Below are 26,421 nucleotides of genomic sequence, written 5' to 3'. Positions count from 1 at the left end.
TGTAATTATAGGATCCATGTTGGTTAAAGTAACTCAAGTTTAACTAAATTTATAGTAAATAATATTAATATTTATGTCCCTAAATAAATTTATTAGGGAAATATATTCTATGACTAATCTAATAATACTAATTTTGCATCAGGAATGTTAGTATTTTTTATATGATTTTGATCAAAGTTCAAACTATGACTTATCGGGAAGCGAGATTTGGAAGCAGAAAGAAACCGATCGAGCAGACTGTTACCGGATAAGCACACACACCAGCCCAAGTCCCAGATAAAAAGCACAAAACAACAGGAGCCATCTCTGTCTGTCTGGATTCTCCTGCTGTCAAGAGAACGACTGGCTCGAGCTCAGCAGATGTAGCCATCAATGGCGACGTGTACCGCTTGCCTCCCAGTCGCTTGCCTCCCAGATGTTACCATCACTAGCTATTAGGAAATTTTCGGTTTTAAACTGGTATTGACCGAAACTTTTTTTAACTATTACATTAATAAACACTAAAATTTTGCCAATTTGCATATTTAAGTGTATTTCAATAGGATCTTATTTGTTAGAAGCATTATTTGTTGCTTTTCCTTTTGTTTGATTACATGAACCATTTCTTGTAGGTGCTTTCTAATATATTTATGTTGTTACATTTATCTCTTGCAGAACTATAGTATGTATTTTACAATTAACAGGTTACCGAAGTTAATAGCTGATTTAACCGAACGATTTTAACGAATTAACCAAATGCCCGGACCGAATGGGTGGGTTCCATGGGAATTATTTAAAGGCGCTAGGTAAGCAAAATACTGATGCGGCATTGCAATTAAGGAGGAGAGATAAGGAAATGTTTTCTTTGGTGATTCTCAACAAGTTTCATGGTGTTATTTTCAAGACTGCCACATCATGTGAAATGGAATGAAATATGGACGAAACATATTATCCTCAATCCAATGTTTTCTTAGGTGATTTTCAACGAGTATTTCATAATATAGTTCCATAGACATTTCATTAGAGTTGTTAATATATCATGCCAAGAGAGTTTCATCACCTCTTCTCTTTTTCTTTTCTTAAAAACGTTGCCATGTCATCGAAAATGCCTATTTAGCAGCCTATTAAATACAAATGCAATTCTCATAAAACTCCCACTGCGACTGACCTTAACCATGTTTATATGAGAACCAAGATAGTAAAAACTGTGATAGATTGATGATAGGACAAAGAAGATAGATGGTTTATAGAAACTATCCACTAGAAGCGTATTTTTTATTCATAGTGTCTATATTAATTGGTAAGTATAAAAAATATCCTATAATTTTGTGGTTAGTGTTAGAGATTTAGGCAATTTCAGTATTGATTTAATCCAGAAAAAAATTAAGAACAAGTTTGTGGCCTCATATATGTGCACGTGTGATCTAAGTGACGAATATGTATATGATACTAATAATCATAATTTTAATCACAAAAATCATAGGACGGGTTGCAGCAGCATACCCAGCGGCACCAGAGCCGACGCTAGTTGATATAGCGGTTGTCGATGTAGTCGTCCCGCTCGGTGCCGTGCAGATGAGTTGTAGTGCCGATCACCACGCAAGCCGTCGTCACCGGGAAGTAGAGGAATGTGCGGATCGATCGAACAGTCGTGTGGAAGACGGTCCCCAAAAACCTGATTGTCGGTCTTCACCCGAGCAAATGAACTCACGAACGGCGCCAGTTTCGAAGGCCTGCTCTTCCTATTCCTGTGCGCGCAGGAACCGAGACGTGAATGACCGATAGCAGCGCAACAACAACGAATTGGTGTTCTTGCTATGTGTTCTCTACTCTCACGAACAAGAGAAGGGGTGCCCCTTTTATGCAGCAACAAAGGAAGGCGAAAGTGAAGAGATGAGCGCATGAAAAGGTAATGTCCATCATGGCAGAATCCTTTACCAGTAACTTATGAAACTGACAAATCAATTGTCAGTTACTAGTAACGGAAACCACTAAGACATACATCATGAACCACTGTCACATAATGGTCATCATGCACATAAAACTCATCAAACTGGAAGTTACACTGCATAAAGCACCTAACAAATTACACATATCATTAGCTTTAATCTTGAAATCTCCTTTGATTTAATTACTGAATAAATTGGACAGACTCAATTAAAGCCAACAGGTAGGACCGTCCTAACAAGCATGTCGATGAGCCAGGTGGGCCTGACCATGCCTAGACCGGTATGTCAGCAAAACTCATAAAGCCCGGCCCTACCGGGTCTCTTGATCATGAGAATTATGAACGAGAGCTTCAAGATTGGACGGTCAGGGATTGGTTGCATGATGAAGTGGCTGGCATAGACGTCTTTTAAACGATCACGCAGATGCGGCTCAAATGAATCTACAAAGACTCGTCGGAGTCACTGCCCAGTGCTCACCCTGTCAATGAACAGGTGTGTGTGAGGGTTACTGTCTTACTAATCAATGTTTTCTTTTCTTTACAGAAAAGAGGAACAGTAGAAAAGCAAAAAGTCTATGAGCTTTTCATTTTGCTGCCATTGATTTGATTGACCCAGGAGCAGTAGCACAGGTTTTATGCGACACCAGCCTGGTTCCCTTCCATTTTGCAAAAAAATTCAAGATTCTCCGTCACATCGAATCTTTGGACGCATGCATGAAGCATTAAATATAAATAAAAAATAAAACTAATTATACAGTTTAGACGAAATTCACGAGACGAATCTTTTAAGCCTAATTAGACTATGATTGGACACTAATTGGCAAATAACAACGAAAGTACTACAGTACCATTTCGCAAAAAAAAATCGCCAAATGTTTAGTTGGCGAAATGGTACTGTAGCACTTTCGTTGTTATTTGGCAATTAGTGTCCAATCATAGTCTAATTAGGCTTAAAAGATTCGTCTCGTGAATTTCGTCTAAACTGTATAATTAGTTTTATTTTTTATTTATATTTAATGCTTCATGCATGCGTTTAAAGATTTGATGTGACGGGGAATCTTGAAAATTTTTGTAAAATGAAAGGGAACTAAACAGGCTGGTGTGAAAATCCGGACTGTTGTGACGTGAAAGATAATGATAGAGAACTGGAAACCGGTGGTGCTCCCGAGGGGGTTAGTTGAAGAGATAACGAGGACAAGCAAATTGTGGGAAATGGTGCAGAGGTTAGTACGGAATTATCAAAGCAGGTGAAGAAATTTGCATCCAAAGCTCCTGATCGTCTGTGGCGAGGCAACCAGGCGTTCTCGTCGCACCACAGCAAATGCGTAGCCGTTTACCGCTACAACATATAACGCAAATAGTTTGTATGCCTAAAAGCATCTCAAGAGTCTTTTTAAACTTATTGTCTAAATCATAATTTGTTTAAATAAAAATTGTTCTCTCTCTTTTGATACTCCAATAACTTCTCTATATCTCGTATATACGTTAGAGAGCCAATCCCGCTTTTTATATTTGGCTACTAGGAAATTCAGAATATATGATGACTATATTTGAAGATATGATTAAAAAACTACTGGAGTGTATTTTTTTTCTTCTAAAAATCTCTATTCCTATTAATTAGAAAGAATATAAAAAGACCTTTGGAGTTGCTGTAGCATGCAAAGTAACTGTACAATATATTATTGCTTTCCTATTTTTTTTTTTTGCGCACCATGTCTGCGAGGCATCTGTGCCTCCATCTTCTTCTGTCCGGCCTCAAAGCCTCGATGGCCCCGCGCCCTTAGTGTCTCCGTGCTCGACGGCTAGGCGGCTTCGTGCCCTTGTGCTTTGGTGGCTATGCGCCCGTGGCTCCCCACCCCTGCGCCTCAATGGCTCCATGTCTGGCGCCAGGTAGCTCCGCGCCCGCGCCGGTGCCCCACGCCCCTTGCTTGTAGAGGGTGTTTCGAGAAAGGCCCGTGCACACATTTGAGGAGCCGAGTGAAGTTACTTTTTTTAGGCTCCCTCAATCTCATTTGGCTTCAGAAAGCGCAAAATGCGGGAGGAGTAGAACAGAGGTAATCGATTACCTTTGATCGTCTTATTTGGTTGGTTGCGACCCGAAGCTACTCCTGGAGCTGGTCCAGGAGCACTACCAAATGGACACTACATAGTTTATCTTAGCAAGGTGCAAAGGTTAACATGTCCACAGGTACTTTATTAGTAAGACAAAAGTCACAAACATGTAAATTTCTAGCGCATGCTAAGATGGTCCGCACCAAATGAAAAACTGTGTGGGTGGGTGGGCACTGGGCAGTCAGTGGATGAGTAGTAAAGAACGGGAGAGGTAAGAGGATGAAAGAGAAGAAAATTACTTTCTGTTGTTTGCATCATGTTCTAAAATAAGGTGTAAGATAGTGCTGGACTAGTCCCTCCTCCTGATCAGGTCTGTTCAGCTGCGTTTATAAGTCACTGCTGCTGACTGCAGCTAGTTCAGTTCTATAATGATTGTACAGTGACATATGAGGGAGAGAAATACTGTTAGTTCGATGTTCACTTGAACTATTTCAGTATAACAAATCAGCATCGGCCAAATTTCAGCGAAATGAACAGGGCTACGCACAACCGACGATAACGGCAACAACTATAAAAATATAGGAGTCATACAAGAATTTTACAGGAATTAATTATTTTTTACAAGAAAAACACATAGAACTCCCGCGTTTTAAAGAGGGCCTAAACACACTTCATTTGTTTCTCCTCTCTCCTCTTTGCACCGGATTAGAACGCACAATGAAGGTGCCCTGGCCCCTGGCCCCCTGAGCCTGCCTCAGCGCTGGCCACTGTGTGCGCGGAAGCATGGGATGGATGGCTCCCGCCTAGAGATTGGTATGGTCCAAACGTCACTCCTCCGGTGGCGGTGGGGACTCACAAGTCCGTGAAATCATTATAAAATGGCCGCAGTTCGAGGCATTGGCAACCTCTGCTGGCCCTGCCGCCGCTGGAGTGGACGGACCCTCCTCCTCCATTTCCTCGTCGCTTCGCCCAAACACAACCGGTTGCTTTCTCAACCCACCACCTCTTCCCTTCCTCAATCACCTCACAACGCAACCCCTGTCAAATCGCCCCGCTGATCAGGCCGTGCAAAAATCCAAACTTTTTCGACAGGACCCTGCTGGTGCTATACTCTTATCTCGGAGGCAGAAATCATCGGCTTCTGCTTGGCTTGCGATGCTTGTTTGAGTGCGCGGGCCTGCGGCGAGGTGAGGCGACAGCGGCGCCGGGCGGTTGCATGGTGATTGATGGTGGCCGATGGAGAGTAGACGAGGAGGGTCTGCGGCGGCGTCGGCGGAAGATGCGGGCGGGGCGATGCCGAGCTTTGGGCCACCTCAGCACGCCATGTATGTTCCCGCGTCACCGCTTCTTCATTTGTTCATGGTTTCTTCCTTCCCCGTTCACCTATCCTCCCGTTTCTGCGTGCTCCTGGCATCCTGTGGTTGTCTCACTTGTTCCTGGCATGAGCATCATATGATCCCTGGTTATTGTTGATTACTTTCTAGTTAATTGATCATTGTACTGCGCAGCGCAGCGCATGGATTGCGGTGGTGATTGCTTCTGCTTTCCAGGAGAAAAAGTGGATTGCTTTTTTTCTGACTAGACTAGACCTTCACTTCATGTGTTGTAATCATTGGATGATAACTTTGTTATCTGTAGTAAGGTTTCTGTTGGCCTTATGCTCCAGTAGTGCAACTGTGCAAGGACCGAGATGAGCAATGGTTTTCATTGATGTGCCATGCTGCCTCACTTCACTGCACTGGCCTAACAGTTTGGCAGCTTGCCCTCGTCAACTGTCTGAGGCTTGGCTTGTTGTCACTGATCACTGGACCACATATGCATGTCCCCAACCAGGGTACTGGAGATCATCACGGTGGTAGGGCCATATCTTCATGATAGCGGAAGAGGGGCCTAGGGTTGGGCATGCGTAACCCAACTCATATGGGTTAGTGAAAGCTTAGTAGATTCGGTATACTGCGTGGGATAGATTGTACTGAGCATCTCAAACACTATATATTAGAGTACACCGACTTGCAGGCAGGTTGCCTCCCTGGATACATATGCCAATACTGGATTATAAATCCAGACTAACATCCTTCCCATGGTCGTAGCGGGAGCATCGCAAAGATCAGACTGGAGAAGAAGCCGAAGACTAACACCCCCCACAGTCATTGCACCATCGTGACTGGAGTACAAACCGATGAGTAGCTCATTCGAATGTCATGTTAAAATGTATGGTTTTTTTTTTTTGGTTAGCCCACAAAGATCACCGGCTCAGGTGAGTCGATCACTTACCAGTCTTGCCGACCATGGTCGAGCACGACAGACGTTGTCCGACCACACACTATGGCTAGAGGTAGAAGAAGAAAGGGAGAACAGAGCATACACACACAACCAAAGACACCAGCGTTGGCCGGAGCCCTGTATAGAAGATGGCAAATCTAAACTCTCTTTACTGAGTTGCAGTGCCAAACTATATATACAACTCTATCCATCTAGTCCTAGTCCAGCTGCCATGCTGCTACAGTTACTAGATATGACAGCAGGGCTGACTTTGGCGCCTGCCCCTGCTGTGGCTATAGTGCGGCAGGTGAGCCGTTCGGGGCCTGTCCCTGCAGCTGCTACAGTGTAGTAGCAGGGAGCCCTTTTCGACGCCGCCTTCACCTGCTGCGCATTCACACAGGAGATGCAGAAGATTATCTAATATTTTTACTGTGCAAAACCTTTTTTTTCTAAAAACAAATGTATATAGTTTTTTTATGATTAATATTTTATTTTGATGAACAATGCCATTTCAGCCACACAGATGTGAACAGCATGCAACCTTCTCGAGTTACTGACTTTGGGGCACTTGCACAGTCAGCTGGATTCCGAATAGAAGATCTTGCTAACCTTAATGCAAGTATGTTTTCAGTTCTCAATCAAATATGCTAGAAATTACTTCTTATATATGTTTTTCTATTCGTATGGGAAGTTCAGTCATGTGTAATGTGTATTTTTCTAGCATCGGGAATATATGTATTCTACCCATACGCATATGGCCTTCCATTTTTAAATCTGATAGCTAGTTGTACTCTGCCATTCAGTTATTGGTATGCTTGCTCACAGCAATTACCAAAGGTATAATTTCTGTTTACCATGTGTACATGTAAGCTGTAAAACTGGGATTATATTTTGAACGTAAGTAAAACTGGGATTATAATCTGTAGCTGCCACCACAGACAGCAGAGGTCTCACCTTGCAAGCATTGTCACTGTGGCTGTACACAATTGCAACCCCTTTCATACAAGCAGTGGATCAGTTCTATGGATGTAGATGAACTACTAGCTTTTCTGTTCAATTACCCATAGTTTGAACGATTCTCCTTTATTTTCTCATATTCAGATGCTTTGTTCAATCTGAAGCCAAATACCCATACAATTAACAACAGTCCTCTTCAGTTTGGAAGTTATGGGAAGGTATGCAGGCAGGCCACACACTAAAAATTCTGGTCACTGATCAAAAGCCCGTTAATTTAGTGATGTTCCATACTTCCATCCATATCAGGAGTTGACACAGATTTGTTTTCCTATTTGTAGCCTATTTCTCCTCATATAAATACTACAGATGCAGCAACAGCTGCAACAAGAATTGACCCTCAGTCGCTAGAACAGCAAACAGGAGCACAATCAAATCTGGTGGCATTACCAACTGGTAACATCGAGAATTGGGGAGAGTCAGCTATGGCTGGTAGCCCTATGACTGACACATCTACAGATCCAGACACTGATGAGAGGAACCAGATGGTAGTGACCATTCTCAGTTCACTCCTTCCTTGGTCTGTTTTATTAGATGAATATGATATGCTTGGTTTTTGCAGAATATTCGTACTCAGGTTTTGCTGTTTTGGAGGTTTCTGTTGTGCTTAAGAAGAATGCTTGACTTCGAAACATGCATGTTTATTTTTCAGTTTCATACATATGCATAAATACTCTGAACGGATTGTAGGCATTAAGGTTCTCTTGCACGAATAATATGGATGGCGCATTAGATAAAGCCATTGCATATACAAGTATGATTTGCTCCCAATCTTTGACGAACTATTGCATGACTGTTGGTCAATGTCTAGCTGCTGGCAGGATTCTTTTCATATTTGGAAGCCTGGTGTATGTTCATCATCCTTAACGAAGTGATCAATTGAATTACGCTTGCCGTTCAACACACTTAAATGGATTTCTTGTTGGAAAGAATGCTTCAGTGTTTATATGCTTATCTTTTTGTAACATTGATCAGCATATACTAAAGTATACCAGTTTACTAATTATGTGCCTATCAGTTTGAACAAGGACTGGTTGCTGGCCCCACAGCTTCTGATTCTAGCGACAAATCAAGGGACAAACTAGATCAGAAGGTACTCTTATCACTATATTATGATACATTGATCACGTGTTAATCCACTGCTGAATGTAAATATTATTTATATATTTGTTAAAACAGACACTTCGGCGTCTTGCCCAAAATCGTGAAGCTGCCAGGAAAAGCCGTTTACGAAAGAAGGTGATTTGGAACATTACTGAATTTTCGCTCCTTTCAGATTCAATTTATCTTCATCCTCTCGTCACCTAGTGTGGTACCAGTCTTGCCACTACATTTTTTTTGAGAAATCTTTTCATTTGAACAGAGTATTACATATTATTTTACACATGAGCTCTATAAGTACTTAGTAGACTATGCATCCTGACATAATTGTGTGGCTACTGCTTCTTGTACCTGCAGTTGTAGATCACATTAGCATTTTTACGGCTATGATACTTACCTCCCCCTCCCCCTCTTCAACTATTTATCTTTTGTTGCATCATTTTGGTAGAATTAATTTGCACCCTTCACCTTATGTTTTCTTCAGGCATACATTCCAAAACCTTGAGAGTAGCAGACTGAAACTTTCTCAGTTAGAGCAAGAGCTTCAGCGGGCTCGTCAACAGGTCTTTCTATTTACATTCATAATTTGAAAGTTGTTTCTGGAATTAAACATGCTGCACATGTGTTGACCAATGTGTCATTTTTCTCCGTCAGGGTATTTTTATTTCGACATCAGGAGATCAACCTCAATCAACAAGTGGAAATGGTAATACTACACTCACATGTCTCTTTCTAAAAGGTCTACTGTTTACTATTCATTATGGGGCTTGACTTCTGTGCCCTTTTCTTGGGTGCTCCTTGGCTCTTATGAGTTATGGATAAAATAAGGACACAGCTAACAAATGAAATAAGCTATGGTACGGTAGCAAGACATACTTGAGTTCCTAAAGAATTATTATGACTTCCTTAACATTAGAAATTTACAGGCAGTTTTACCCTTAAAAGCATCGGAATTTGTTTTTTTTTATTTCATCATAGTGCTAGTTCCCTTCTATGTTGATGCTATCTGATCTGTAGGAGCTTTGGCATTTGACATGGAGTATGCACGCTGGTTGGAGGAGCACAACAAACATGTAAATGAGTTGAGGGCTGCAGTCAATGCACATGCCGGCGATAATGATCTTCGTGGTATTGTTGATAGCATTATGGCGCACTATGACGAAATTTTCAGGCTCAAGGGTGTGGCAGCTAAAGCAGATGTTTTTCATGTGCTGTCTGGGATGTGGAAGACCCCTGCTGAGAGATGTTTCATGTGGTTAGGTGGCTTCCGATCATCTGAGCTTCTTAAGGTACTAATCTAATGGTTTTATTTTGAATGCACAATTAAATTTCTTGACCTCTTGGCTCTTGCCCCTGAACTGTTTGGTTAGGTCCCCTTATGGGAGTTTTGATTCCAACTGAAATGTTTGTTCATTCTAATCTGACATGTCTAACTGCAAATCTGTTAATTGTACTATTGTAGTATCTAAGTACCTCATACAAAACGCAAGATGATAAACTTCTGTCCTTCCGAGACAAACTTCTGAACGAGATGCTCATGTTCTCCTCTATTCTTTCGATTTTATACCAACATTACTGTTGCAGTTACTGGCAGGTCACCTAGAGCCTCTTACTGATCAGCAGCTTGTTGGTATATCCAACCTGCAACAGTCCTCCCAACAAGCTGAAGATGCTCTTTCTCAAGGGATGGAAGCATTACAACAGTCGCTTGCAGAAACTCTAGCATCTGGATCCCTGGGCCCTGCTGGACCTTCTGGCAATGTTGCAAATTACATGGGACAAATGGCGATGGCTATGGGAAAACTTGGCACCCTTGAGAACTTTCTACGACAGGTTTGTCATGCAAAATCATGGACTTGCTCATTTCATAACACTGTGTTATCTTTATTTTCCTTAATTTGCTGGCTACTCTTTGAGGTCTTTTCTGTAGACTATATCAGCTACATGATATTCTTAAATCCATATCTTTAAGAATAAAATTTTTGAGCAGCTTATACAAGCTTAATCTGAAATGACAAATGAATTATTGCAAAGGTTCACGATTATCAAAAGATGTCGATAGATAGTGGCATACAAAATCAGAGGCACAGATTTTGATTTGAAGTGATCTACTTTAGCAGATATCTTTATCAAAAGAACTTTAGCAGATGTAGCAAGGAAGTACATAATTTTTTAACAATGTCATCTGCAGGCTGATAATCTACGGCTGCAAACACTTCAACAAATGCAACGCATCTTAACTACCCGACAATCAGCACGAGCCCTACTTGCAATAAGCGACTACTTCTCTCGGCTGCGTGCTTTGAGTTCTCTTTGGCTTGCCCGTCCAAGAGAATAAATTCAATTAATTCATAAATAGGATAATTTTTTGTACTGTCTCTAGTATGTCCATTAGTTTCTTCACATTGCTCATGTGTTAGTGAGATATTTGGATCGATCTATGATCTTATGAAGGGATGACATGTATGTGTTCAAGTGAACAGTCAGTTCATATTGTAGGCCATCATGGGTTATTGGACAAGTTTGTAACAATTTTGGAGAAAAAAAACAGAGTTGTAAATACATCCGGAATAATCTAAGATCTTATGAAGGGATGATATTGGAGGATATGATCGACGAACAAATAAGTGCAACATCACTGTTGGGTGATACGGCATGATTATATCCAAACTAAACAGTTGAATCTGTTTGCAAAGTTATGTTCTTCCAAAGAAATCACAGTACTGCGTAGGCCATCCTTCATGAACAATCAGCAATCATGCTCTTTTAGCATGTATATTGGGGATAACTCATGATGAATATGAAGGATTTAACATTACAATGCGAGTGATAAATGTGATAATATGATTTATTGGAATATCAAATTGCTAGTTGCACAAATTGACCAGAACTAATAAATTTTCTTAGTCACAAGTGTGTTTGATGTACATAGGCAAGCTAAGGCCTTAACCTATCCTGAACCTGATCGTTAAATAAAGTGTTCTGTATAGACAATACACATGGAACGAACGGTGTTCACCTTGGAGCAACTCGTTCTTGAATCGGATGGGGGGCTACTGCCAGGTCAATGGCATCAACAGCTGTCCATAGCTATGCACCAGCTTTACCACGCTGTACAGGGGCTCGGAGGGAAGCTCTGTAGATGGCGTCGGACTTCTCAATCCCATCAAAGACATAGCCGAAAGGTGGCATCATGACGTATCTTCCTGAACCAGGTGCAATGTTCAGAATGCCATCCTCCCATACCACTCGGCCCCTTGAGATTGTGATTTCCACCATTCCCTACACGAAATGAACATTAGTAAATGATGCACCCACAAGTTGCAAGTTCCACACTAAATACTGCTGATTCATGTGTGCAAAGAAGAACCAACCTTTCCTTTCCTGCCCTCGTACACATTAGTGTTGGACCTCGAATGGTGTGTGTGAGCACCCATCACAAAGCTCCTTTCAGGATTCAGGATTATGATATCTGCGTCAGATCCTTCCAGGATTGCTCCTTTCCGAGGGAATATGTTGAAGATCTTGGCACTGAAAAGGGTTGAGTAATTTGTATCATTGTTGTTTGCTAGTTGAACGATGCATTTTGACATGACAATCTGGTTACTGCTAAACTAAACCCTGGTTCAAGCAGATTTAATGTGTAATACCATTCTGTGCTTGTCACTCTGACATAGTCGGTTACAGAAATCTTGCCAGTCTCCTGTGTATGGTGCATAAATATCAGAGTAGAAGAACTGAATAGAGAACCTACAGAATTCTAACTGTTATTTTCTTTCAAACCGTTTCACAAACTGAACTTACCACCATGCTGTCCCAAATTATATGCATCCGTTCCTCAAGACCTGGGTTCAAGTATTCAGGAGAGATATGTCTCAAGATCTCCTGTACAGATTATAGATCCCACTATCACTTTAGCATTTAAGTACAGAGGCCCTACCATTTACACCATTGGGGATCTTCCGAAAATCATCAGAACCAAAAGCTTTCTGTGTGGAGTTGAATGTGCAGTGATCAGTACCTACAAGCTGCAACAAAGTACAGTTAGATGTTTATGTAACTATGCAAAATGCAACATAAGTTTCCTTCTCCATAGCAGGTAATGTAAACATTGCCTCTCAGCAATTAATATACCATCTATTCTATGAAATAACTACAGTTTCCACTGGTGAAGAAAAGCTGAAAGACAATATGCAATTTGTTTGACTCCACAGTTCAGTGTATGACACAAGTGTGTCACCTGTAAAATTCCCGACGAAAGAGCAGCTTGGAGTGCTTTACCATGCCCTGCTTCCCGGATTGGAGGACTCATCACATACCTAGAAGCATCGTATGAGATAAAAATAATATATAATCCGAAAAACATTACTACCGAGTTGTTTCCCATTTACTTTGAAGCAATTGTGAAGTCAGGATCCCAAAGCCAAGAATCATCAAGCACTAGTCCAGAAACCACAGGTTCACCAATGACTCTCTGCCCTGCAAAGTTTTTACAATATAACCTAGTCCAGTTACTGAATATTGCTAAATTTATGTCAAGCGAGTATTCAGTAAATGATCTATCTAAAGAATCATTCAACAGTAGTCTCATTTAAGAGTAGTTCCGGGTCCAAAGTAGAATCCAACTAAATTCTGGAAGAAAAGATGCCAGGTGGCTGACCTTCTCTTTTAGCCTTGGCAATCTCATCCATCGCGTCGATGCTCATCACATGAACAACGTACAGTGGCGTATTGATGAACTTTGCTAAACGGATTGCCCGTGCAGTTGCTTCTCCTTCTAACTGCAGTGAATAAGAAAACAAAATTATTTCACTTTTGAATAGCTTAATGTGAGAATTAATGACAAAAGTTCCTGAGGGCCGTAACTATTATTATTATTGAAAACCTGAACATATCAAGGAGCATAACAGAAGAAGAGAAGGTTGAATTTGGGATTACAATTGGAGGTCTTGAGAGAGCATGCCCTTCTGGACCAGTTATCCCAAGGTCAATCATCCGCTGTTGTCCCTCGGCAACAGCATCCCCATTCTCTGCATGAACCATAGCAAGGGCACCAAGCGACTTGCATTTCTGTAGGCCTTGCAGGAGGAGGTCATCGGTGACCATCAAGGAGCCTTTATATGCCATGAAAAACTTGAAAGAATTTATTCCTGCAATTTCGAAATTGATATTTAATAGGATCTACTTCAAAATCTAAAAACCATGTCATAAAATTGTAATGATGTTGTCCTTTTAAAAAAACTGATTCTAATGTCAATGCATAGGAGTTGCTTTATGTAACGAAGTTTGATTTAATTTCTTAAGAAAATAAGTAACAGAACAGAAAAACCAAAGCGTATATACACTGACCATGTTCCTTAACCATCACTTCCATTTCCCTTGCAACCTCATCATTCCACTTTGTAATGGCCATGTGAAAGCCATAATCCATGGCAGCTTTTGCTGCCTTGTGCTTGTAGGACTCCAAGCCTGCAGTCAAGTTGCCGTTCACAGGAATGACAAAGTCAATATGCATCGTCGTCCCACCAGCCAACGCCGCAGCATGGCCGCTGAAGAAGTCATCTATGGTCACGGTGCCCATGAACTCCATCTCCAGGTGCGTGTGAGGGTCAATTCCACCTGCAACATTCACCGGAAGGCTGATAAAACTGTGCAACAAGTAACAGCAGATTGCATAACTATTCACCACGAGAAGACAGTAAGAATTCACCTGGCATGACATATTTCCCTGTTGCGTCGATTACTCGGACATTATCAGCACCAACCTAGAAAGACATCAAGACACAAAAATTACGGTACCTGGTAGAGATCCCAAGCTAACAAATTCATCGATAATAATTTAACAAAATCAAGTGCCAAGAATCCCAAGCGCACCAAGCACATGGGTATAGGTGGCGAAGCAGAGTGGCGCCTCGTGGCAACAGAGCGACTGAGCGAGCGACACGAGTGAACCAAGTCGAACACGCACTGGGATCCACATATTCGGAACCAATCAATCTCGCGTAAGCGTAATAAGCGATCAAGCAACTCACCGGGATGTTTGGGCGGACGGCGACGACGATGCCGTCCTCGATGTAGACGTCGGCCTCCTCCGCGCGGTGCGCGTTCACCACCGTCCCGCCCTTGATCAGGATCCTCGTGCCGTCCCCTCCGCCGCCGCAGCCGGCGGCGTCACCCCCGACCGCGCAGAACTGCCACGCGCGCAGCCGAATCTAGCCACGTAAGACGAGGCGACCAGCCAGAGCAGACAAAGCATGCGACGACAGAATCACAGAACAGAGTCAAAGCACACCCACCTCGTGCGCTGGGTGAGACAACGCGCCGGCGACGGCTAGCAGCGGATAGCAGCAGGAGGAGGAGGCGGAGGGAGGGCGCCGGCGCCGGTGTCGCCATGGCCTGCGCTGCCGGCGGAGCGGAGTGGAGAAGCAGAGCAGATGAGAGAGTCGCCGTCGCAGCCCGCTTGCGTATCACACGCGACGAGCTATTTAACAATCGACACAAGCAGATCAGCGATTGGTAGGGATTTGTGACGGCGCAAAGGGCTCCCTCCGCCTCAGCCAATCTGATCGGATAATTTCATCCATTCCAGGCTTTTGACTACAGCTCTCATAAGAACGGCGAATCCGATCGGCGCAACGCATCATGTTCACAGTCCATCGTGCTCACGCCACACCAAAGTCAGGCTCCGGTCATGTGCGTCAACCCAGACCCAGGGGCAACTGCTGCTGCACGTGCCTTTGACATTAGCCGATCAGCAGCCAAGAGAGTCCACCCGTCGTAGAACACTTCGCAGGGAAAGGGAGTATCCATCGACTGGCCAATTCACAGTAAGCACACAAGGCACGAAAACCAACACGTGTTACCTAAATCAGTTTCAAATCATTGGTCAGCATCATCAACGAAGAAAACAAACAAAGACACATACCCAGCTCATCAGGATCGTCGTACTTCAGCAGTTCAAACATTACAAAGACTGAAAGACACGAAGATTTCAGCAAAATGAAAAGAAACAGCACTGTAAAACTGAAAACTACGAGGACGGCTGCTAAAATATCAGTCACCAGGTCACTGATGAAAGTTTGAAATGATATACCCGTCCGTCGCTGCCTCAACAGTAATCTTGGTATGCTGCGAATCCGCTTAGCTTCTCAGTGTTGACCTTCTCAGCGTCTTCACTACTGCTTGCCAAAGATGAAGAACCCTCGTCGGATTTCGCTCTCTGAGGTCTCGTCGAATTTCGCTCTCTGAGGTCATAGAACTGCCCACGTATTCAACTCTTCTTTTGTTCAGAGACACTTCGACAGGAACGTCGATGAGTAGCAGGCACTGTCACAGACTCACAGTGAGTCGACATATGATGAATGGTTAGGTAAACCATCCACCAGCGGTCGCTGTGCTCTGACAAGATGAGCTGCTTAGCTGTCTCCCTTCAGCAGGTCAATATTAGCAACCGATCACACTAATACCATCAGCAAGCACGGACAACAACTAAACCAATGCGGTCCGATACAACTGAGTGAGACAGAGCTGGGGAAGGAAGCAGCAGCAGGGAGGGTACAAAGTAGTATAGCTGCAAGTTCTAGAGATAGATAGGAATCAGTGTAGCTGCTGTACTCTTGAAAGCTCTTGTAGTTGCTCGGCCCAATGGCTCATGGCCCATACATGAGTTAGCCCAGTTGATGGTAGTTCTTGTGACAGTCAAATAAGCGAAGCTTCCTGGCATTAAAAAGTCGCCGGTTCTTCCATGCTGCCCCAGTTCTTCCTGGCTTTAAATTAAACAGCAAAATAAGCGAAGCTTCCTGAACAGCTCCAAGAGACCTCTGTGCACTGGGCTACAGAACTGCTGATGCAAAAAAAAAAACATATATGTGCAAGGAGCAGACGTTGACAGCGCGCCACTTCAAGGAACAGATTGCTATAGTTATAGGGCATATCTTTTCTTTCACTTGGAGGAGTGCTCTCCACTAATTATTAGTGATGCTTGGAGTATGTGCAAACGGCCACCTTCAGGTCAACATGTCAACACACGCTTTGGTCCTCTAGGAGTCTGAACACCTTTCAGCCTTTTCCCACTTATTTTAGCCCTTACTGCCAAACAACTGAAACAGACCAAGATTAAGGCCAGAAGAGGAGGAAGCACCGAAGCATACTCCCATGGCTGCCGAAGCTATTTTAGGAGCCTTTATGCAAACCCTCTTTGAGAAAATCTTTGAAGTAGTTCATGATCACTTCAAATCTTGCAGAGGCATCCATGGCAAGCTAGAGAACCTCTCTTGCACTCTGTCCCAATTGCAGGCTTTCCTTGATGATGCTGAGGCAAAGCAGTTGGCAGATGCGTCCGTGAGGGGATGGCTGGCAAAGCTCAAGGATATCGCATACGACACTGATGATCTGCTGGACAGTTATTCCACCAAAATTATGGGTCTGAAGCAGAGACAGATGACGCTTCATACAAAGGCAAGTGTCAGTTCTCCCACCTCCTTCTTGCGTAGGAATCTATATCAGTACAGAATAAATCAAAAGATTAGCAGCATATTGGAGAGGTTAGATAAGATTGCAAAAGAACGGGACACTATTGGGCTACAGATGTTAGGTGGAATGAGTAGGCGTGAGACCTCAGAGCGACCCCATTCAAGTTCCCTTGTAGATAGTTCAGCTGTATTTGGCAGGGAGGCAGATAGAGAGGAAATGGTAAGGCTTTTGCTCTCTGATAGTGGACATAATTCCTGCAATGTTTGTGTCATACCTGTTATTGGCATGGGAGGGCTTGGTAAGACCACTCTTACGCAGATGGTGTACCATGATGACAGAGTGAATGAACACTTTCAATTGAAGATTTGGGTTTATGTGTCTGAAAGTTTCGACGAGAAGAAGATAACACAAGAAACTCTTGAGGCTGCTGCCTATGACCAATCCTTTGCAAGCACCAACATGAATATGCTTCAGGAAACACTCTCCAGAGTGCTAAGAGGCAAGAGGTACTTGCTTGTCTTGGATGATGTCTGGAATGAAGACCGAGATAAATGGCTCAGCTATAGAGCAGCTTTACTTTCAGGAGGTTTTGGAAGCAAGATAGTGGTAACATCACGAAATGAGAATGTTGGCAGAATGATGGGAGGGGTAGAGCCCTACAAGCTACAACAACTATCAGATGATGATAGCTGGTCTGTATTCAAGAACCATGCATTTAGGGATGGTGACTGCAGCACATATCCACAACTGGAGGTGATAGGCAGAGATATTGTAAAGAAACTGAAAGGATTACCTCTTTCATCAAAGGCATTAGGGAGCCTCCTCTTTTGCAAAACAGATGAAGAAGAGTGGAAAGGCATACTAAGAAATGATATATGGGAACTACCAGCAGGGACGAATAACATACTGCCAGCTCTACGGCTAAGCTACAACCACTTGCCACCACATCTCAAGCAATGCTTTGCATTCTGTTCTGTGTATCCCAAAGATTATATATTCAGGAGAGAGAAGTTGATTAAGATTTGGCTAGCACTTGGTTTTATCAGGCCATTTAGCAGGAGGAGACCGGAGGATACAGGCAATGCATACTTTACTGAGCTACTAAGCAGATCATTCTTCCAGCCTTACAAGGATAACTATTGCATGCATGATGCAATGCATGACCTTGCTAAATCTATCTTCATGGAAGACTGTGACCAATGTGAGCATGAAAGAAGACGTGATAGTGCTACCAAGATCCGTCATCTTTTATTTCCATGGAGGGATGACAAGTGCATGCAGTCTGGTCCACTATATGACTATAGGAAGTTAAGGACACTAATCATTATGCATGGACACAAGTCTAAACTGTCTCAAATGCCTGATAGTGTCTTTATGAAACTTCAATTTCTTAGGGTTCTTGATTTGCATGGAAGAGGTCTTAAAGAGCTACCAGAATCTATAGGAAATCTGAAACAGCTTCGCTTCCTAGACCTCACTAGCACTGAAATCAAAACATTACCAGCATCTATTATAATGCTCTACAATTTGCAAACACTGAATTTGAGTGACTGCAATTCACTAAGAGAAGTACCACAAGGCATGACTAAGCTCACTAACATGCGCCACTTAGAGGCAAGCACAAGGCTATTGTCCAGGATACCTGGAATTGGAAGTTTGATCTGCCTCCAGGAACTAGAGGAATTTGTTGTCCGGAAGCACCTAGGATACAAGATCACAGAGTTGAGGAACATGGACCAGCTTCATGGACAGCTTTCAATTCGTGGCCTCAACAATGTAGTTGACAGACAAGAGGCACTTGCAGCAAACTTGAGGACCAAAGAACATCTTCGAACTTTGCACCTTATATGGGATGAGGACTGCACAGTAATTTCTCCAGAACAGCAAGAAGAGATCCTAGAAGGCCTTCAACCACATCCTGATCTCAAGGAGTTAATGATTAAAGGGTTCCCAGTGGTGAGATTCCCTAGCTGGCTGGCTTATTCATCTCTTCCCAATCTGCAATCTATTCACATGTGTAACTGCAAAAGCAAGGCACTTCCACCTCTAGGTCAGCTTCCCTTCCTAAAATATCTCGATATAGCGGGAGCAACTGAGGTCACACAAATTGGACTTGAGTTTGCAGGATTTGGCCAACCAAAATGTTTTCCAGCTTTAGAAGAACTCCTATTGGAAGATATGCCAAACTTGAGAGAGTGGATTTTTTATGATTCTGTACAGTTGTTTCCTCAATTAACTGAACTTGGTCTTATCAGGTGTCCAAAACTGAAGAAGTTACCCCCTCTTCCATCAACGTTGACATCGCTTAGGATATATGAATCTGGGCTGAAGTCACTGCCGGAGCTACAAAATGGAGCCAGTCCATCTTCTCTAACGTCTCTATACATAAATGACTGCCCAAATCTAAAATCTCTGCGTGTAGGTTTGCTTGCACGCGGACCAAAAGCTCTCAAGAGTCTAACAATAGCTCACTGTGAACAACTTGTTTCACTGCCGAAGGAGTGTTTCCGTCCTCTGATATCACTACAGAGCCTGCATATTTACAAGTGCCCTTGTCTGGTGCCTTGGACAGCACTTGACGGAGGCTTGCTTCCCACTTCAATTGAAGACATCCGTCTAAACTCATGCTCTCAATTAGCATGTGTACTTCTAAATGGCCTAAGATTCCTTCCTCATCTCAGGCATTTTGAAATTGCTGACTGCCCTGATATCAGTAACTTCCCAGTGGAGAGCTTACCTCATACACTTCAGTTCTTGGAAATATCAAGCTGTGATGACCTCCAATGTCTGCCTCCGAGCCTGTATGAAGTTTCCTCACTTGAAACACTACTCATTGGCAACTGTCCTGAGATTGAAAGCTTGCCCGAAGAAGGCCTTCCCATGGGACTCAAGGAACTCTACATCAAACAATGCCCCCTAATCAAGCAACGGTGCCAAGAAGGTGGGCTGGATCGAGGCAAGATAGCTCATATCAGAGACATTGAGATTGATGGAGATGTTATTGTACCTGAACAGCTATAAAAGGTAGCACTTCCACTCATACTCATATTGATAGCATATCTCTTTTTTTATAAAAAAAATAATAATAATTCGGAGGCAGAGGAATGTATATCTCAACTTTAATAGACCAGTTAACTAAACTAGGAGCGATGAATGAAACTAGACCATAAAATATGTATAGGAAAAACTTCAAATTTGTTGTTGCTTTGGCATATGCAAATCACCCCATGGCGTGATGGTACTTAGCTTCTACTAAGTGGCTTATAACCATATATGTACATGTTGCACCTACAAGAAGTGCCAAGTTGATAAGATTTTGGAGTCTGGAGACCTAAGGTGCAGTTAGCAGAACAGTTGCTAGTAATAAAATATCAAGCTCTTTGCAGACTTTTAAAGTTTTAATATACTCACTAAAAGGATACAATAGCATACAGAATCTGTAATCTATACAAATGCTTGTGTTAATGCTAAGAGCTACTACCTCCATCCTCAAATATAAGGGATTCTGAGTTTGTTCCAAGTCCAACTATCCTAAGTTTGACCAAGTTTATTGAGAAGAGCATTAGCACCTACCACATTAAAAAGGTAAATTATGAAAATATATTTCATAATTATCTAATGATGTTTCTTTGATATTGTAAATCTAATTGTTTTTTTCCTACAAACTTGATCAAACTGGGGATAGTTTGACCTAGGACAGACTCAAAATCCCTTATATTTCAGAACAGAGGCAGAGGTAATACAATGTAAAGAACACTTACCTAGGAAAATGACCACTATCTTCTACCTAAGGCTTACAACATTTTTGCGGTTTAAAATGTAATCTGCCTGGGAGCTATATCTTTTGTTTCGATCTCCTTTGATAAAAGAGGTCTAGCCAAAGCAAACTAGATCCCATCTCTCCATAAGCAATTAAGCATGGAATCACTAAAGCCCAATCTAGAAATTCAGGCTCAGCCCCCAAATTTTACAGCAATGGTCGCCAATGAAGTAAAATTAACATCAATCTCATCACAAATGGAGCAGGGAATTTGATTTAGGTACTTACTAGTTGATACTGGACAGGGCGGAACGGGCAATGCGGGCAGCGGAAGGTGGACGCCGGCGGCGCCCAGAATACCTCCGGCGTTGCAGACGCCGCCCCCTGTGCGCCTCCGCTCCGGGCTCCAGCGAGGTCATGCCGGTACCGGCAGGAGGGGATGTGATGTGCCGGCGCGGCGGTGCGCCGTGGTCCTCAACTCAGCAATGGACTCTGGTAAGTTGGAAAGACACTCTACCCGTTAGGCCGTTACCCACGCACAGGGACACGGCAGTGAGTCGAATCAGACCCCTGACCAAAACTGTGCGGACCCACCGGCCAGTTGCACGGTGACGGGTTTAGTAGGGTTCGGACTTCGGACTCCCACTTGGGGCTTGGCTAGGCTAACATGGCGGCGGCGGAGGCGGCACCGGCGCCGGCGCTCGAAGCGAGCGACTTCTATGGCGGCGGCGGAGGCCTCTCCACCGGCCGGAAGCTGGTGCCGTGGTCGAGCTGGACAGAGTGGCGCTTCGTGCGCGACGGCCTCTTCTCCCCCTTCCCCGCCGCCGCTCTTCGCAGGGTAACACCCTCTTCTCCGGAGCCCGAGAAGGCCTCAATGTTTCAGCAGAAGGGTGTGAATTTCTTAGTGTTTGTTGATTGATTCAGATTGCGGCGTGGCGGAGCAGGGGCTCCCTCCCGATCCCCGTGGACGTCACCGCCGCCGTCGTCGAGATACGGCTGCGGGATCCCTTCTTCCGGTACGATGTTTGTACAGAGTTTGAACCTGTTCCTAGCTGCGGAGTTTGGATGGTGCTATATATGCCTAAAGCTGTTTGTTCTTTCCCCCAGGAACGGAATGGCTGGGGATGATGCGCTGGAGTCAGAGGAGATGCTCGCGATGCTGTACAGCATGGCAATCATGAGGTGACGAAACTCTCTGCAATTGTGATGCATGATTTCATACTCTTTTCCACAGTTAAAGTACAACACATACTTATTACCTACCTTTTATTTTTCCACTATCAGGCTTGTAAATGGTTTCGTGGAGAATCCATATAAAAAAACTGGCCTTTCAATATCTGAACTAGCTGAGGCTGTTGGAATACCACGAGTTCTGGTCGACATTCGTCATGGTTAGAAGATTTTGTTTGCTGTGTCCTTCAACATGGTGAATTAATCCCTAGTGTATTAGATTATTTGTTTGATCTGGCTTTCATATTATAGCTACAAGTTTATGTACTGATTATTTGTGCTTCATGCAGAGAGCTCCCATCGCAGTCTTCCCTCCCTGCGACTGTTACGCTTGGCAAGCATTAAGGTAAAATGAGTTTGCTATCATCTCTGAGACATCTTGTCATATATTTGATTCAGTTTGCTGTTTTGTTTGGTGGTTCTCATATAATTTCAAGAGTTTGGGCTTGTAAATTTCTTTCTTTATTCCTAGCCATGATGTTTTGTATTAAGATAAGTTTACTTTCAGGCATTTGATTGGTTGAAGTGTATTTACTGGGATCGCCAGACTAATTCAATTCCTGATGCTCAAGTGGAACTGAGGTTGAGGCTGCATGAAATTGCTGGCTTTCTGAAGGAGAATAATTCAAAAGAATCAAAATCAGGGTCCAAAAGGAAACGTGAGTATCGGCAGAGTTTGAGGCTGCAGGCAGATATAGGTCTTATCTGCTTGGAGCTGCACTAAGATTCTGTATAGTTAATGGCAAGATGGCTTTTCTTGGTTAAGAGCAATCTGACCAACTCCTGCTTGGCATTGAGAATTTTCTGGCTGACTTGCTGTTTGGGTGGTTAGAGTTGCGTTACTACAGTCCAGTATAATAGTTCTCTCTTGACAGTACTCATTTTTTGCTGTTAGATTCGACTAATTAGAAAGCTCGTATCTACATTTTTGATAAAAAAGTGTAACTTCAGAGTAAGGGCAAATGCAATCCCCTTTATATGATTATAAGTAAGTACTAACTATTAGACTTTACAGTACAACTATAAATCTTTTTTTTTTTGGAATCGTACAACTATAAATCTTGAACCCATTGGTATACAGTGCCCATTTGACTTTCCAGATTAGTATGGCATCATTTGATCAATACATTGCAGTTTGCAAGGAAGATTAATGAATTGTATTTTTTTCTCTCTTGATGCCAAGATTACTCTAGGATTAGGCTCTAGAAGCTGCAAAAGATGCACCACCACATGAAAATTTTGATATTTCTTCTCTTTTCCATTAGTCTGAACTGCTTTTTTCCACATATATAGGTGCACATTTGTAACTGAACATCCTCATTTATTTGCTACAATCAACTCATCTACTTTCTGAATATTTATATTGTGAATGTGTGATTATTAGTTTATTAGAGAAGATGAATAAAGTTCCAATATTGACAGATAACTTCTAAATTACAGGTTCTGAGAAATTGATATCGAAAGCCATGAAGTATGCCAGACGGCTCTACTATGCTTGTCCCTCTGAGGTGGTCTCTGTTTTATTGGATCTTATGGAACTGGATGCTGCGGACTCTGAAAGCATTGACATGCAAGAAACTGATAGTTGGGGTGTTAACCACTCATCTGACATTCAATTATCAAACAGTGATATGAAAACTATCATACTGAAACTTTCAGAGAAGGAACCGAGACTGCTGCTTAGTGTGCTAAAGTCAGTAATTGAAATGATCGACGCCAAGGAAGAACTCACAGATAAAGGTATAGAGCATCATACAGACCCTTTCTGCAGACATTATTCTGGTATTTCCTATAATTTATTCCATGATTTGCTTCACAACCCTGCAATGATAGAGCTGTCAAATTTTGTTCTGGTGTCTAGAGTTGATGTGTCATGTAAAGTGCTATATGTGCAGCCCTGATTCTGACCCTATTGGTTGTAATATTGTAGGTGAATATTATTCTTGGCCGACAGTTGGGCCATCCAAAGTGAAAAGGTTATGTTTTTTGGTTCTATGGCTTGTCACAAACATTAAAGAGCTTAAGGATTCAGGCTACATTGGACTTATTCACGAGATAGGAGTACTTTCTTCAGACAAGAATGCAATCCCTCGTTTTTGCCTTGCAAAACTTTTGCAGAAGTTATTGAATCTATCCACTATAGGTGAAAGATGTCTCATAGATGCAGCACTGTTGTTGATTGAAATGGTCAATGATAATAATATGAAGGAGAAATTGAGGAAACTTCCTGTGTTATGTCTGGGAAGGTTGGCTAAATCTTCTTCCCTCCCGGAATCAAGAACCATACGCAACCAACAGGAATCAGTTGAAAACGCAACAGAGACACTAGAATTATTCAAAGTGCAGTTGAAGAGGCAGAAGAATGGCACACTGAAGGATCATTCACGATCACACCAGAGAAACATGACAGATGGTCCGTAGCAAAGTCATGGACTCCCTGCCCAATAGGAACAGTACCATGCTCATTTAGTTCATGTGCTGTTCTTCCTGCCTTTGATGTCATCAGTCATGAACAAGTTTCCACATTAGAACATGAAACTTTTGAGGAGGTTAATCATTCTGAAAGGTTTGAGCCTCAGACCGAGGAGTTGGAGGAATGAAAGCATTCTGGAAATACCAAGGTCATCACCAGAATATGAAATTTCAGATGTGACAGGATTGACCTGTCCTTTGAAGGGTAGATTGTTGGTTGGTGGTGTTTGGAAAATGGTAGCCGAAGAGGAGCTGCTCATGATAAAATCGAAGATGAAAATTTTGTTGTAGTATCCTCGATGGTTGTGAGCAAACAGTGCCCTTTTTTGGTGGGTCCGTGGGGGTCTTACCGAGTTTCTTCATTATTTGTCCTGATTCTCATTTCCATTTGTTACTTCTTCGGTTTGGCCTAGTAAGAGCAGTACACAGTTGAGCTTGCCTTTTGTTTCTTCTAAACTTGTCATAGAAGTTTAGGAAATAGTTAATCAGCTAATTCATATATTACTAACAATGGATCTCCATAGTCGTTGCCTGGAGTGGAGATTGTTAACTTTAGAAATGCACGACTCAAGTATGCTGTTTTCAATGATCCATTTACGTTTCCTCCATGTTTGGGCATAAAATGTTCTTGCAGTACTTGCACTTTGGTCCTAAGCAACCACAAGCTGTAGTCGAATGACTCAATTTTAACCAGGAAAAGCAGCAGGGGAGCCCCACTGTAAGATTTTATTAGGACACGAAAACGACCACTTCTACAAAACAGGAAACCTCCAGCTAAGCCCGAGCGAGGCCGGTCATATGATCGAGATTCGAGCCCATTCAACCGCCTCGACTTGTGCCCTTATTTCCGTTGCATCCGATTCCTACTTGATTTATTTCCGTTGCATCCGATTCCTACTTGATTTTGCTAACCAAAGTGCAGAGCGGCGTTTCACTTCTCTTTTTCTTCCCATATCTTTTTACCCCCCCCCCCCCCCCCCCCCCCTTTTTTTTTTTGAGCAAACCCCGTATACCTGGCTGCTTGATGTTTTTGCTATACGAGTCTAGACTTAGGCCCGGCTTTTATGTACTCCTTCCGTCCACAAAAGAATGTAATTATGGGATCCTTGCCGATCAAGCTAACCCAAATTTAATCAAATTTATAGTAAATAATATTAGTATTTATGTCTTCAAATAAATTTATTTTGAAAATATATTCTATAACTAATCTAATGATACTTGTTTTGTACCATGAATGTTACTAGTTTTTTTTATGTAAATTTAGTCAAAGTTCACGTGGTTTGACTTCTCGAAAAACGAGAATTGCATTCTTTTGTGGACGGAGGTCTGTATTGCGCTTTCTGGTTGGTTGCACCTATCACTGATTCACCAACAACTGTTGTTATTAAGTCTTAACAAGACATGAAGAGTGTGGGTACATCATAGTTCATAGATAGTCATATCAGTAAAGAAGTACAAAGTACAAGAGTTTACAAGCAATGCTAATGCATGCCTGCTGCTGCAGAATGTGCTACTCTTTCTAATGAGTTTTGAATCATGCATGCTCTGCTGCATCCTGGACGAGGCGAACGCCTGGATCGGTGCGGGCTACGAACGCCTGGCGTTGCTCACAGTTATGGCTGCTTAATACTGTGTTCCACCTCCACCTTGTCGCGCCATTAGTTATTTAGTTAGTACAACCTTACTTCCCCACCATTGGTTGGTAATTTGTGTTATGTGTTCCTCCAAGATGTGAACGGCTCCTCGTCTTGACTATCCTTGGAGCTTGTAAAACGTACCACTTTCACTTAATGAAGCACGTGCTAATGCACGCTTTCGAAAAAAAAATCATGCCTTAATCCCCCGAGGTTACACCAAAAAAAAACTTGGAAGGAGACGCTCTAGTTCCCATTCCATCTGACTCCTACTGGATCTCGCTAACGAATGTACAAAGCCAGTTTTATTCCTCTCATCGCGACACCCCCTCTCACCCAAGAGACAAAAACAGAAAGTGCAGAGCAGTCAGATGATCGAGCCCATTGAACCGCCTCAACTTGTGCCCTTATTTCCGTTGCATCCCATTCCTACTTGATTTTGCTAACCAAAGTGCAGACCGGCGTTTCACTTCTCTTTTTCGCCCCATATCTTTTTA

The 26,421-nt window shown here is 42.7% G+C and overlaps 4 protein-coding genes across 4 annotated transcripts; 3 read left to right on the top strand and 1 right to left on the bottom strand.

The window, feature by feature from the left end:
- The first annotated feature begins 4,893 nt into the window (after nucleotides 1-4,893).
- On the top strand, nucleotides 4,894-11,177 carry LOC136450644 (transcription factor TGAL1-like). The gene is given in 12 exon segments (XM_066451193.1): nucleotides 4,894-5,304; nucleotides 6,757-6,860; nucleotides 7,343-7,416; nucleotides 7,537-7,743; nucleotides 8,274-8,348; nucleotides 8,435-8,494; nucleotides 8,841-8,849; nucleotides 8,851-8,919; nucleotides 9,011-9,062; nucleotides 9,374-9,645; nucleotides 9,941-10,189; nucleotides 10,548-11,177. Coding segments are annotated over 12 exon segments (1,407 nt in total). The 5' UTR covers nucleotides 4,894-5,215; the 3' UTR covers nucleotides 10,695-11,177.
- A 50-nt stretch (nucleotides 11,178-11,227) lies between these two features.
- Nucleotides 11,228-15,559, bottom strand: LOC136450643 (dihydropyrimidinase). Its single transcript, XM_066451192.1, is given in 16 exon segments — nucleotides 11,228-11,638; nucleotides 11,731-11,887; nucleotides 12,007-12,059; nucleotides 12,161-12,201; nucleotides 12,297-12,384; nucleotides 12,597-12,675; nucleotides 12,748-12,835; nucleotides 13,017-13,137; nucleotides 13,295-13,506; nucleotides 13,706-13,975; nucleotides 14,067-14,121; nucleotides 14,389-14,547; nucleotides 14,653-14,695; nucleotides 14,697-15,169; nucleotides 15,282-15,329; nucleotides 15,450-15,559. Coding segments are annotated over 14 exon segments (1,611 nt in total). The 5' UTR covers nucleotides 14,750-15,169; nucleotides 15,282-15,329; nucleotides 15,450-15,559; the 3' UTR covers nucleotides 11,228-11,446.
- A 49-nt stretch (nucleotides 15,560-15,608) lies between these two features.
- Nucleotides 15,609-21,031, top strand: LOC136450641 (putative disease resistance protein RGA3). The gene is made up of 2 exons (XM_066451190.1): nucleotides 15,609-19,852; nucleotides 20,894-21,031. Exon 1 carries the CDS (start codon nucleotides 16,511-16,513, stop codon nucleotides 19,847-19,849), a length of 3,339 nt encoding a protein of 1,112 aa, XP_066307287.1. The 5' UTR covers nucleotides 15,609-16,510; the 3' UTR covers nucleotides 19,850-19,852; nucleotides 20,894-21,031.
- LOC136450642 (uncharacterized) lies at nucleotides 20,910-24,826 on the top strand. The gene is given in 11 exon segments (XM_066451191.1): nucleotides 20,910-21,083; nucleotides 21,190-21,426; nucleotides 21,513-21,604; nucleotides 21,696-21,770; nucleotides 21,873-21,979; nucleotides 22,109-22,164; nucleotides 22,327-22,477; nucleotides 23,259-23,558; nucleotides 23,749-24,183; nucleotides 24,186-24,415; nucleotides 24,417-24,826. Coding segments are annotated over 10 exon segments (1,782 nt in total). The 5' UTR covers nucleotides 20,910-21,083; nucleotides 21,190-21,255; the 3' UTR covers nucleotides 24,582-24,826.
- The last annotated feature ends 1,595 nt before the right edge of the window (nucleotides 24,827-26,421 follow it).

This window comes from Miscanthus floridulus, chromosome 5 (genome assembly GCF_019320115.1).
Source record: "Miscanthus floridulus cultivar M001 chromosome 5, ASM1932011v1, whole genome shotgun sequence".
Taxonomy (NCBI): domain Eukaryota; kingdom Viridiplantae; phylum Streptophyta; class Magnoliopsida; order Poales; family Poaceae; genus Miscanthus; species Miscanthus floridulus.
Note: the sequence above shows the minus strand (reverse complement) of the source record. Positions and strands in the feature narration are given on the sequence as shown.

Coding starts and splice junctions, on each gene's coding strand:
- LOC136450641 (XM_066451190.1), top strand. CDS start 16,511: ATGGCTGCCGAAGCTATTTTAGGAGCCTTTATGCAAACCCTCTTTGAG.